The sequence below is a fragment of the Lontra canadensis genome, unplaced genomic scaffold (assembly GCF_010015895.1).
Source record: "Lontra canadensis isolate GAN:19392208 unplaced genomic scaffold, GSC_riverotter_1.0 scaffold45, whole genome shotgun sequence".
In the NCBI taxonomy this organism is placed as follows: Eukaryota; Metazoa; Chordata; class Mammalia; order Carnivora; family Mustelidae; genus Lontra; species Lontra canadensis.
In genome coordinates, this window is record NW_022631039.1 from 219,345 (window position 1) to 232,979 (window position 13,635).

The 13,635-nt window shown below is 38.3% G+C and overlaps 2 protein-coding genes across 3 annotated transcripts in view; one reads left to right on the forward strand and one right to left on the reverse strand.

The window, feature by feature from the left end:
• SEPTIN14 (septin 14) overlaps positions 1-13,635 on the reverse strand; it is a 193,132-nt gene that overhangs the window by 164,816 nt on the left and 14,681 nt on the right. The gene's annotated exons all lie outside the window — the stretch shown is intronic.
• LOC116876296 (zinc finger protein 713-like) overlaps positions 1-13,635 on the forward strand; it is a 28,885-nt gene that overhangs the window by 4,896 nt on the left and 10,354 nt on the right. Inside the window, exon 2 of the mRNA XM_032872344.1 lies at positions 6,949-7,037. Within this exon, the coding sequence (XP_032728235.1) occupies positions 6,951-7,037 (87 nt within the window). The 5' untranslated portion in view covers positions 6,949-6,950. The remainder of the gene's footprint in view (positions 1-6,948; positions 7,038-13,635) is intronic.

Consider the following 13,635-nt stretch of genomic DNA (forward strand, 5'->3'; position numbering starts at 1 on the left):
ATATATATATAATTATAAAATGTGTGTATCTTTGCATAGAAAAAGTCTGCAAGTATATATATCCCCCAAAAAAGTAACTGGTTATCTCTGGGTGATGGTAGGATTTTCTTTCTGCTTTTCTATATTTACAAAAAATTTTGTTTTAATATTTGTCAAAAAATAAAATGAAGGTATTTCCAAAGTAGAGAAGGGGTGTGGAGAGAGATCACTCTGGCTCTGGTGTGAGAAAAATATTGGACTAAAGTTAAGGACTAGTTCGATGAGTGTGGCAGTAGTCAAAGTGAAAGGTGACAGTGGCTTGAATCAAGGTAGTGGAAGTGAAGATGGAGAATTCACTACATATTTAAGGGGATAAATTTACCAGGATTTGACTTTAATTGGAGAGAGAGACTAAGGGAAAGAAAGAGAGGTCGGGAATGACCTTCAGTTTTCAGGCTTGCTGATGCTATTCATTAAGATAGGGAATTTAATAGAGTAAGAATAATATGTAACATATAAATATGGCTACCACGGGCCACATTCTAAATGGTTTCAGAATATTCACTCACTTAATCCTCACAACAAACATATGAGGTAAGTACTATTATTATTAGTTTGCACGTGAGGAAAGTGAACCATATAGAAAGGTTGAGTAACTTACACAACCGAACTCACACAGCAAGTAAGTTGTGGAGCTGGGAAATCAAACCCAGTCAGTCTGGCAGTAGAGTTGGTATTCTTACGTACTTTACTCCGTTGCAAAATATATGACAAGAGGCTTGAGAGAGAATGAGTTTTGGACATGTTAGGCTTGAGAAATCTGAGAGACATCTGCCTAGGGATGTCGAGAAAGGTGGTTGGGTCTGTGTGTGGTTATGTAGCTCAAAAGAGATGATCAGTGAAACCATGGCAGTAGGTAAAGCTAAAGGAAGCCATTGGAGTGTAAATAGAAGAGAATAAATGCAAATACTAACAAATGGACCTAATTGCATTACAAGTGAATGACATAATCATACTGAAAGAAATAGCAAAGAAAAAGACTAATCCAAATAACTTCAGGAAACACTATCTTGGTTAGATACTATATAACTAAAGACAAAGAGAACTCTACATAAATGCTGTAATCAAGTTAATAAATGTGTTTCTCACAGGGATATGAGTTAATTCTGAAACTATGTATATACTAAAATTGAACAAATAAGTAAATGAACTAAGAGTCAACAATTTTTTTATGGTTGAAGAAGTTACCAATGAGGAAAGGAAGAAGACTAAAATGAGCCCTTGAGGTACTGGATTGGAATCAGAGGTGTTAGTATGAACTCATGGCATTTGATACATAGAAGATTACAATAGAAGTATGTATATGTATGATTAATATGCATACATATATATCTCTCCTATCTCTGCTAGAGGACCTAGAAGCAATGATACCCCAGTACCAGTGAACACACCTAGCACCCAGATCTTTGTTTCTAAGCATTTCTCCAATAAAAGGAACTATTTCTTTGGACGGGTAGTTGATTTCCAGGGCCAGGGAGGGATAATACAAGAGCCTAAAACATCTGATGGTGCCAGGAAGTGCTCAGAATAGGATAGAGGCTGTTCAAAATAATGTAGGAGACTTCTACTAGCCAAATCCGAAACAATTTATACAATAAGTAATGATAATACTGGAGTTCATAAATCAAAATAAATATTCATGAGTTCATAGAGATATAAATTAGTAAATAAATGATAAGAGATAAGGAGCAGCTTTTCCTTACAGAAAAAATTCCAATTAATAAATTAGTGGGAAAGAGAGAAATAGAGAAATCACCATTAGGCAAATACCATATTACTAATTGTTTAGGACAAGATACACTGATGGATGCTAAAATTAGTGGGTTTGATATATGATCTCACTCATATGTGGAATTCAAGAAAGAAAATAGATGAACATATGTAAGGGGAGAAAGGAAAAAAGGAGAGACAAAAAAGACAAAAAACAAACTGAGGTTTGATGGAGATATGTGGGTGGGGGATGGGCTAGGTGGGGGATGAGTATTAAAAAGGGCAGTTAATGTGAGGAGCACGGGGTGTTGTATGTAAGTAATGATCACTGAATCCTACTCCAGAAACCAATATTGCACTATATATTAACTTAAGAAAATTTTAAATAAATAAAACTTAAGGCAAGCTATAAAAATAAAATTAGTGGGTTTGAGAAAAATCCAGATATTTGTATAATCTTCAAGTATTTCCCCAAAGGTATTTATTAGCTATGAAGGGAAAGATAGTAGCTTCACAATGGATTAATGGGGTAAACGCCACCTTAACCTAGTGATAAAGGTTAACATTATCATTAATGAGGCATATCAGCATCATAAACCCATTAATATCATGCACTAAGAAAGAGATAAAATCACTTCTGTGATATTCCTCCCAAAAATACTTAACTTCTTTCCAATCATGAGGAAATCGACAAACCCAAATTAAGGGACCCTACAAAATAACTCCTCAGTATTCTTCATAGTAAGCTCATGAAAGACAGAAAGGCTGAGGAACTTACAGATTGGAGAAGACAAAGGGGAAAAAAAGCAACTAAATGCCATATGAGATCCTGGATCAGAGAAAAAATATTAGTGGAGAAACCAGTAAATTTTGATTAGCTTGATTTAATGTATTGTGCCAGTTTAAATTCCTGGTTTTGATCATTGTACCCTGGTCATATAAAACATTAACATTAGGACAAGTAGGGTGAATGGTATGTGGGAATTGTGTCCTACTTTTGCAACTTTACTGTAAGTCTAAAATTGGTTCAAAATTAAAAATTAAAAAATAGAAAACACCAGAATCCTTTCATTTACTCACTTAGCAAATATTATTGAGTACCTACTTTGAGCCACATACAGAGAGCATTCAAAGTAGAATAATAAGACAGAATAGGTTCCTGCCTTCATGGAAGCTAACATCACACAAGGGTGAGGTATAAATAAAAATGACTATACAAATAATTACAATGACAAGAAAGTGCTAGCAAAAACAGAAAGGTGTAAATGAGGAACCTCACTTGGTCTGTGATATAAAAATCTTCCTTGATTTAAGCTGAGATCTGAAGGAAGAGTAGGTATTGTCTGGAGAGGAGGGGCAGGGGAGATATACCATACGTGGCACACTTAAGGACTTAAAAGCAGAACAGTGTAAATGAATCCTCAAAAACAAGCCAGGGGAGTGGCTTGAGAAGTCAGGGAGAAGGTCATAAGATTTTTTATGGCTTTATCCTCCAACCTAAGAACTGTAGGGAGGTACTAAAGAATTTCAAAGTGAGGTACTGATGTGATCAGGTTTATATACTTTACAAGTAAAGATGACTTTACTTCACCTGTGGAGGGAACAAAAATAGATACTGGAAAATCCTATGGAACAATAATATGTAAACGGTAAGCAGAGGAAAAGGGACTAGCGCATAGCTCACTGAGAAAGACTGGACATAAAGCAAAGCACAGTTGTCAGCAGTGTCAGATACTCATCAGAGCCCAAAAAGCAATGAACTCCAATGCTTGAACATAAGGGGTTTTGGTATTCCTAACCAGAGCAATTTCAGTGCTGTGCTGATGCCAGAACAGAAGAAAGGTCACAGATAATTGAAAAATAAGTCAGTAATGGAGAAATAGAGACAAGTATTAACAATCCTTTGAAGAGTTGTAGCTTTGAAAAAAGAATGAATGGTAGTTAGAAATGGGCACATAACCAGTGAAAGTTTAATGTTGGGAGATATAGTAAAAGGTTTTAAATTATGGCAGGAAGGAGTCAATAAAAACAACAGATAAAGATGAAGATAGAAGAATGAGAAGTTATGTACTAGATTCAGGTGTGTAGGAGGCTGGAGAGAATGGTCTGATTCCAGGGAAGAAATACTTTTTAATGCAATCCATGGACCAAGAATAACCTCCTCCCCAGAGATGCTATTTCATAATGTCTGGGATAAGACCAGTGAATCTGCTTTTCAGCAAATGGTATGATTCAAGTGATCTTCAGACCACACTTTAATAAACACTGCTTTTTCCTATTTTTCCCTTACATTGAGCCACTCCTGCCTTCACTTCCTTACCCATCCATCCAATCCAGAACCTAAGGTCTCCTGATTCATAGTGTAGTGTTTTATAAGGTAAGAAAGACTTCAAAAGTGCTATGATACTAGAAGTAGGTGCCTGAAGTAGAATGAAGATGAAAATCATTGGCATTGAAGAAATTAAGGAAATGAGAGGCTCTGATAGTTGTTCTGAATCCCTGCTTGCATCAGAATCATTTGTGAGGCACTTAAAAAAATGTGTAGAGGCCAGACTTCACCTCAACAGATTCTGGTTTAGTATGTCTTGGGTGGAGCCTGGACATGTATACATTTACATATGTATAATTTAAAATCTGGGCCCAGATTGAGAACTACTACATGAGTTTTCCACATGGTTGATAAAGTTCACTTAGATTTTTGGAAGAGCTTGGAGGAAAAAGCGTGTTAAGCCCAAAGTCATTCTTCATCTGAATTGATTACAATTCTGGTATTCCTTAGGCAGTCAAGGGAATTGTTACTTTCCAAGCCATCATGGTTAGTTATTTGAAAAAAGCCTGTGGTAATCCCACAGGCTTCTCTGGAAAAGTCTATGAGTGTATTATATGAAAAATTGCACACAGTTTGGGGGTGGGGAGTGGTTGGTTTTTAGGAGTTTTGTGTGTGTATCTTTCCAATACAGGAATTAAAAGGGAAATTATGAGAAAAGGGGAATCAGATTTTAAAATGGTAGAGAACAAGTACTGAGAAGGAAACATAGAGAATGAGTACTAAAAAGAACTTCAGCGTATACTAGAAGGAATCTAGGGCTGTGAACCAGATCTTCAGTTTCAGAATCCTTCATTAAATCAAAAAACTGAGAACTAAATCAGTGTTTCCAAAGGTGTGTTCTCTGGAGCCCTAGTCTCATCAGATGCCATAAAAAATTCTCGAATAACAAAATTTCCATAAAATATACAATATATTTGATATGTTCCTCATCTCCTTGGGCTCACACATATGAAGGAGAAACCCTGTTCTCCCTAACTTGGTAAATGCAGTTTTGTTTTGTTTTTTGGTTGTTGTAAATAGGTTGTTTTGAAGTAATCTGACGTTTCAAATGTCAGAGTATTCACATAGATTCAGTCTGAGTCTTCATAGAGTAGGACCTTTTTAGAGCTTTTCCTTAGTGAAATAGGACCTGCTTCTTGAAGTGCTTTTAAATTACTCCTGAAAGGTCTTCCCCTTACTCAACTGTTTCTAAAATTGTGGATTCATGCCATATCTTGAGCAGTGAATGGCTTCCTCATCTAATAGGACTATTCCACTGGAACTGTGATTTTCTCATTTAAAAAAAATTGCTTCTCAAGAATGACTTCATTCTTCAGTTCCATTACTAACTTTTGAGAGAACTTTTTCAGGCCCAGTTTTGTGCACAGAAAAGAATGTATTGTTCCATGTTTATTAGCAGTTCAATACATTTTACTCTGTTGTTAATGTTAGTAAAAGTCTTTCGAAAATCTTTCACCATGCAAGGACTACATGTTTTCTGAGAAGAGGGTGCATAAGAACTGAGGCCAAAGTTTGTTGTAGCTGATCTGTACATCTCTGCTTTTTGTAATGTGTGAATTTGAGAAATTCTAAAAATGCTTTTTGATTGTTTTTAAAGAACGCCACACTGTAGTGTGCCCTGTCTTTATGAACGGGTAGTTTATATGTTTCTTTACAGATTCTCTAGGTCCCTAGGTGACTGAGGCTGCTGGATTTCTTTTGTTGACTGGTGCATCTCATTACAGGTTCTCAATCTGATATTGTATCTTACAAGATCCCTGGTGAGAGAGATTTGAATATCATAGTAAAGTCTGTACATGAAGGATTGATGCCTTTAGGGGAAGAAAAAGTAATAGCCATCTTCAGGAGCACCCACATCTCTCTTGCATGAACAAAGCAAGATCCTGAGAGTGGCTGCCCCTGAGAAGCAGCAATCATTCTTGTGGGTAACCATTGGCTTCTGAGGCTCTCATCAGAGATGAGGCACCTTTAATATCTCCATAAGGTTCTGGAAAATCAGCTTTCAGGGAATGACAAGGACCCTGAAGCTATTAGTACTAGTGTATCTACTGACTGTCCTAGAAGAAAGCAAAGCTTTGATGACATTACAAACTAAGAACTGCAGAGAGGTGTAGTAATCCTGGTGGAGGACTGAATCTAGGTACTCAAAAAAGAGGTGAACATTCTGAAAAATGAGAAGAGTGAATTCTCCTTTGTATATTATTAGAACATCTTAGAAAGAGTAAAGGAGAAATCTCTGGAGTTTGAGTTTGGGGATGAATTTATCCCCTTAAAGAATTAAAGATTAGGCCCTCAACATATGTTTTCTGTATCAACTCATCTCAGTGGTTCTCATCTCCTACTTAGAATCATTTAGAGACTTTAGAATTTAAAATGCTGTTTCCCAGGCCCATCCTAGACCAATTCGGATAATACCCGACTTACCCAAATCTCTGGGCTAGAGGGGTAATGGGTATTAAGGAGGGCACTTGTTACAATGAACACTGGGTATTGTATGTAAGTGATGAATCACTTATTTCCACTCCTGAAACAAATATTTATCTATATGTTAACTAACTAGAATTTAAATTTAAAAACAAAAACAAAAAGCAAATCTCTGGGAATAGGGGATGAGCACTAGCATTTTTTAAAAATCCCCCAGGTGTGTAGTCAGGGCGAAGCACCACTGAGCTTTCTTTAGCTTCTCATATGCCACAATAAGAGAAAGTCCTACATTGAATTCCTCAATAAGTTATCCAGACTTTGAGCTTATGTCTTAGAAGGCTTCTCTCTAAACTGTCTGCCATTCTGACAAGAAACAAAAATTGCAAGAGTTAGTTTCAGCATTAATATCATATATTTACCAGATGCTCCTTTTTTCTTTTTCCCAGTTATGCCCTCTCACAATGCTATACTTTCCCAAGGGGGGAACATGGAGGAGAAAGAAATGAGTAATGGATCACAGATAGTCAGGTCTCAGGTAAGTTCAGTTTTACTCTCTGAACTGCTGTTATAGTTCTGAGAATATGGGCACTTTTATTTTTCAATTTTCAGAAGTGAATCCAGAGTGCTTCAGACTCTTGGGACAGATGATAATTTCTATAGGATGATTCTCATTCACCTTATATACCCTTTATAGCTCTTCTATCCTCCCAGCATTTTTAGCAGATCATGAGCTCATGTCTGCGCTAGGTATTATAAAAGAAGCAAAAGAAATTATAGACTATCTTTTAATCACCCATCACTTAAACAACTCAACAGACTTAACAACACACGCATTCTCTCTGTAAACAATCAATGATGCCCAGGTCACAATGACTGCTTGGAGCTAATGGCATTATTAAATATGCCTGAGGACATCTGCCAGGAGCTAATGTTTATCAAGAATCTGTTGTACCTCTTGCAAAACCTGTTTAAGCCTCTTGTTACTGTTCTATAATTTAAGTATTACGTAAGCTGATGAGGTATAATTATGACAAGGAGTTGTTTCTGTGAAAAGTAGTTGAATGCTTTGGAAAGACCTTATAAATGTCCGTCACTTTTTTTAAAATTACTGTCACATTATGTGTAAACAAACTGTGACACACTGAGGGAAAATCATAAAAATCTTAGAGGATTCTACACCTATATAATTTCCCAAGTGTCACTTGTTGCACTTTACTGAAACAGAAACTGATTGATGCATTATAGGTATGGACACTTAATCATTAAAATCACTCTCAGAAAAGGCTGTTTCACATCAAAAGATGAGCACATAAATGTACAATTATATATTTCAAATTTAAATGTTTAAGATGCCTTCTATGGATCTCAAGTTTAACTGGCTTTTTAGCTTAATACACCAGATACCAATATCAGTTGCTTTAGATAGGAGGACTTCTATTGTTCCAACTTATATGAGATAAACGTTATCTGTTGGTAGCCAATAAACTCGTCAGAGGAGGTATTTACACACCTAAATCACACAACATTCAAAAAAGTATAATGTTGGGTGCTACTAAGAATGGAAAATACAACAAATACAAGAGGTACTCAGAGAAAGGAGAAATCTGATTGCAACTAGAAGGATAAGGGTAGACTTCCTAAAGAAGATGGAGTTTGAATTTGTGCTGATATTGGTTAGATTTGAAGATTAAATAAGACAGGGCCAGGGCACCTGGGTGGCTCAGTTGTTAAGCATCTGCCTTCAGCTCAGATCATGATCCCAGGGTCCTGGGATCGAGCCCCACATCAGGCTTCCTGCCCAGCCGGGAAGCCTGCTTCTCCCTCTCCCACTTCCCCTGCTTGAGCTCCCTCTCTTGCTGTCTCTTTGCCAAATAAATAAATAAAATATTAAAAAAAAAAAAAAAAAGACAGGGCCGTTGCAGACAGGAAATGAGACTCATACAAGAGCAGGGACAATAAGACTATTAGCCAGAATTGAACATTTACTTGATAAGTTACTGCTTTGGGATCCTTGGGTTGCGGGGAATAGAATTATTCAGTTTACTCTTTTTTTTCTCATTTATTCTTATTTTTATTTTTTTATAAACATATAATGTATTTTTATCCCCAGGGGTACAGGTCTGTGAATCGCCGGGTTTACACACTAAACAGCACTCACCATAGCACATACCCTCCCCAATGTCCACAACCCCACCCCCCCTCTCCTGACCCCCCTTCCCCCAGCAACCCTCAGGGGTTTTTTTTGTGTTTTTTGTTTTGTTTTGTTTTGTTTTCAGCATAACAGTATTCCTTGTTTTTGCACCACACCCAGTGCTCCATGCAATCCATGCCCTCTCTAATACCCACCACCTGGTTCCCCCAATCTCCCACCCCCTGCTGCTTCAAACCCCTCAGATTGTTTTTCAGAGTCCATAGTCTCTCTTAATTATAAGGCTCCCCACAGACAGAACTAGAAAGACATCAAGAACTGAAGTGATATATCTGCTTCTTGGCATTTTAGCCCAAGGGGTTTTAATTCTCCAGAACCACTTATTATGTTAAGAAAGAAGATGGTTCATTCAACAAGTTTTGTTTGTTTGTTTGTTTGTTTGTTTTTGAGCAGCTACAGTGTGCCAGAAATTGTGCTTGGCATCAGATATACACCAGTAGGCAGAATAGATATTCCTAAATCCAAGTTTCTTATAGTGTAACAGAAACAGTCACTCAGCAAATAAAGTAAAAATTGCAAATTGAGATGTTTATTATACAAAATAAGAATAAGGTGCTGTAAATGTACATTAGGGAATCAAGGAAGGTACTCTCTTAAGGAAGTGAAATTTAAGGTGAGATATGAAGGATATATAAAAATTATAAAAACTAAGAGGAAAAAAAGCATTTTAGGCATGTGATAAACGTGTAAAAACCATGGATATATTTAAGAAGTTAAAAGGCCACCATTGTTGAAATGAAGGGAGGGAGAGAGTGACTTGAGATAAACTTGGGGAAGAATGGAGGGCCTACGTACACAGGGCTTTGTGGCCCTGAAGAAAAGCTTCGATTTTATTCCAAATGCACTAGAAAGCCTTGGAAGAGAGGTAAACAGGATAGTAAAATAATAATTAACTGAATTCTACTTTAAAAGTCACTCAGGGGGGCACCTGGGTGGCTCAGTGGGTTAAGCCTCTGCCTTCGGCTCAGGTCATGATCTCAGGCTCCTGGGATCAAGCCCCACATCAGGCTCTCTGCTCAGCGGGGAGCCTGCTTCCCCCTCTCTCTCTGCTTGCCTCTCTGCCTACTTGTGATCTCTCCCTCTGTCAAATAAATAAATAAAATATTGTAAAAAAATAAATAAATAAAAGTCACTCAGGTGTGGCGTGCCTATGTGACTCAGTTGATTAAGTGCCAGACTCTTGGTTCTGGCTCAGGTCGTGATCTTGCCTTCGTGTGATCAAGGCCTTCATTGGGCTCTGTGCTCAGCCTGGAATCTCCTTCAGATTCTCTCTCCCTTTCCCTCCTGCTCTCTCTCAAATAAATAAATTAAATCTTTAAAGAAAAATCACCCAGGTGTGTGGCATATGACAAGTGAATTTGTGAGCAGCAAGAAAGGAAGGAGGAGAAATCCACTTAGGAAGCTACTGCCATATTGTATATGATAGAAAATAACAGCTTAAAACTAGAAGGTAAAGAAAAGTAGGTAGATTTGAGGGCTTTGCTTTGAAAACTGCAGAGATTAGCAAGAGTGGTAAAGACAAAGGAAAAAAAAAAAGGTGATTTCAAAAAGATGTAGCCCAGGAAGTGGCAGGGTAATGGTGAATCAGATCATGTCACTACTCTGCTCAAAATGCATGGCTCCCACTTCAGTCAGATTAAAAGTCAAAGTCTTTACGATGGCCTAAATAGTCTTACGGAATCTGGGCCTGTTACCGCTCTAACTTAATCATTTACTTTTCTACCCCTTGCTCCTTCCACTCTAACCACAGTGGCTACATTCTTCTTCCTTGAACACACCACACACACTGTTGCCTTAGGGCCCTTGTACTGCTAACTTTGCAAGTCTTTTATCAAATGTCACCTCTCTAGTAACATCTTTCCTGACCACCCTATGTAAAATTGCAATGCCTCACCCCTCACATTGTCAGAACCTCTTACTCTACTCTTCTTTTATCTTCTAACATAATGTATAATTTACCCAGTTATCATATTTTTTGTCTACTTTCCACTGCTAGAATATAAGTTTCATAAGGGTGGGGAATGTTAGTCTTTTTCTTTACCCACTTGTATATCTCAAGCACCATGATTGTCACTTAGGAAGTACTGAGGATTTGTTGAACGAATGGGAATTAGTGTATTACAAAGACTGCATCTCAAACCAGTGGTGAAATTTAGTTTATTCAATAATTGATGTTGACATTTCTGGGGAACCATCTGGAAAAAGGTAAAGTTGAATCCATAGCTCATACTTTACATTAGGATGGCCTTCAAATGGAGCAAACATTTAAATGTGAAAAACTAAGCCATAAAAATTTTGTAAGAGGGGCACCTGAGTGGCTTAGTCAGTTAAATGTCTGCCTTCGCCTCAGGTCATGATCCCAGTGCCCTGGGATTGAGTACCGCATCGGGCTCCCTGCTCAGCAGGAGAATCTGCTTCTCCCTTTCTCTCTGCTCCTACCACCGCTCGTGCTTGCTTTCTGTCTCTCTTTCTCTCACTCTCTCTCTCAAATAAATAAAAATCTTTCAAAAAAATTTTTTTCAAGAAAAAAATGGAAGATGTAAGACCACATACCATAAAACTAGAATAAAGGTGATAAGCTCCTTGGCGTCAGTCTTAGTGATATTTTGGGGATCTGACTCCAGAAGCAACGGCTACAAAAGCAAAAATAAACAAATGGGACTCCACCAAACTGAAAGGCTTCTTTCTGCACAGGGATATAAACCATCAACGAAATAAAAAAGGAACCTATTGAGTGGGAGAAGATATTTGCAATCACATATCAGATAAAGGGTTAATATCCAGAACATATAAAGAACTCATATAGGTCAGTAACAAAAAAAGCAAGCAATCTGATTTAAAAAATGAGCAGAGGATCTGAATAGACATTTTTCTAAAGAAGATATACAGAAGGCCAATGAAAAGATGCTCAACATCACTAATCATCAGGGAAATGCAAGCCAAAACCACAATGAGATATTACCTCACGCCTATAAGAATGACTATTATCAAAAAGACAAAAGTTAACAAGTATTGGCAAGGCTGTAGAGTTGTTGGTGAGATTGTTGGTGGGAATGTAAATTATGTAGCCACTGTGGATAACAGTGCCGAGATTGCTCAAAAATCTAAAAATAGAACTACCATACAATCCTGTAATTCCGCTTCTGGGTATATGTATGAAGAAGACAAAAACACAAATTCAAAAAGGTATATGCACCCCTGTGTTCTTTGCAGCATCATTTATAATAGCCAAGATGTGGAATCAACCTAAATGTCCATCAGTGGATGAACGGATAAAGAAGATGCAGTGTATGTGTGTGTACACAATGGAATACTATTTGGCCATAAAAAGGAATGCACTCTGAGAGAAATTAAGATGGTAGAGTAGTAGGGGGACCCTGAGCTTGCCTCAGCCCTCAAACACAGCTAGATCAAATCATTGTGAGCAACCAGGAAATCAATCTGGGGATTAAGAAAACAATCTGGATAATTGGAGGGAGTGAACATGGGAGATGTGAGATTCAGAGCCAGGAATTGATGGAGAAGAAAGAGGGGGACCCTTTTTGTGGAGCAAAGTAAGGGACAGAGGGAAAGTGGGAGAGAGGACATGTAGGGTTTGCACAATACACCATAGTGAGGTCATCCCCTGGGTTGCACTAGAAGAGATCACCCCCCATCCTGGAGTACATCTGGAATAGGATATTTTGCCTCTCTAAGGACAAAGGGCCCACAGCGCAGCCATTCACCAGCGAAGACAGAAGCATGGGCAGACCTGGTCACAGCTTTTCACTGTGCATTGCAATAGACTCCAGCCATGGTGCACGCATCATGTGACTGACTTTCTGGTACACAACAGTGCAAGGTATACCAAGAGCCTCTCCTCCAGGGGAGGGGAGCAGGTTAGAGCCTTGCCAGGCCCTTTAAGATTTGGAGTTTTGAATCCCAACCACCAGCCAGACATAAAAAACAAAACAAAAAAAAAAAAAAAAACAGGAGAACTGACACCGGGCATGCCAACGGCTGGGCACAGACAAGTTAAGGGCAGCAATCTGACCAAAGCCTAGAACACAGGAGATTGTTGCTTTTTCCGTAAGGGCCTCCTGAACAGTGGAAGCCCCAGGCTCCCCTCCCCAGACAGAGAGGAAGGCACCATCTTCTACCACCCCCCTCCCTGCCGACAGTACCATCAGACTTCAGAGAGAAACACAGCACCTCCAATGGCGGCTAGATTCCTTACACCAAAGCCTGTCCCCTACTCCTGGCAGGGGTATCTTTGCAAAGGCAAGTCTAACTGTGAGCCAATGCAGCTGGCCTCTCCCTCAGACCAACATAGGCACTCCTGAATGTACCAGGTCTGATGGAGTGCTCCAAAGCATCAGCATCAGTTCTGGTGGAACTGGAACCAGGCTTTCTTTCTTTTTCCTTTTTTTTTGGGGGGGGGGGGATTTTATTTTATTTTTTTATAATCTTTATTTTGTGTTTGGATTTAGGCTTATAGTTTTTTATTGTTTGCTTCCTTTTCTTGTTTTTTAGATCAGACTTCTTTTTTCTTTTTCTTTTCTTTTTCCCTTCTTTCTTTCTTAATCTTTGGTACAGTTTTTTGTTTGTTTCCTTTTATGTTCCTTTTCCTTTCCTCCTTTTTTGGATCAGACTCTTTTTTTCTAGACTTATCTTTTTTTTAAGATTTTATTTATTTATTTGACAGAGAGAGAAAGGGAGGGAAGGAACAGAAGCAAGGGGAGTGGGAGAGGGAGAAGCAGACTTATCTTAAAAAACAAATCAAAGCTCACCCAGTTGAAGAGCCAGACACTCCCTACTGCAAGCAAGGAGGAAGTCTGTAGAGGACTGACCTGAGGGAAAGAGCAGCCAAAACACAACAGCAGAATGCACAGAGAATACACCAAAAACACTTCCAGAAGCACCAGGTTGTGGACAGTGTAGGACC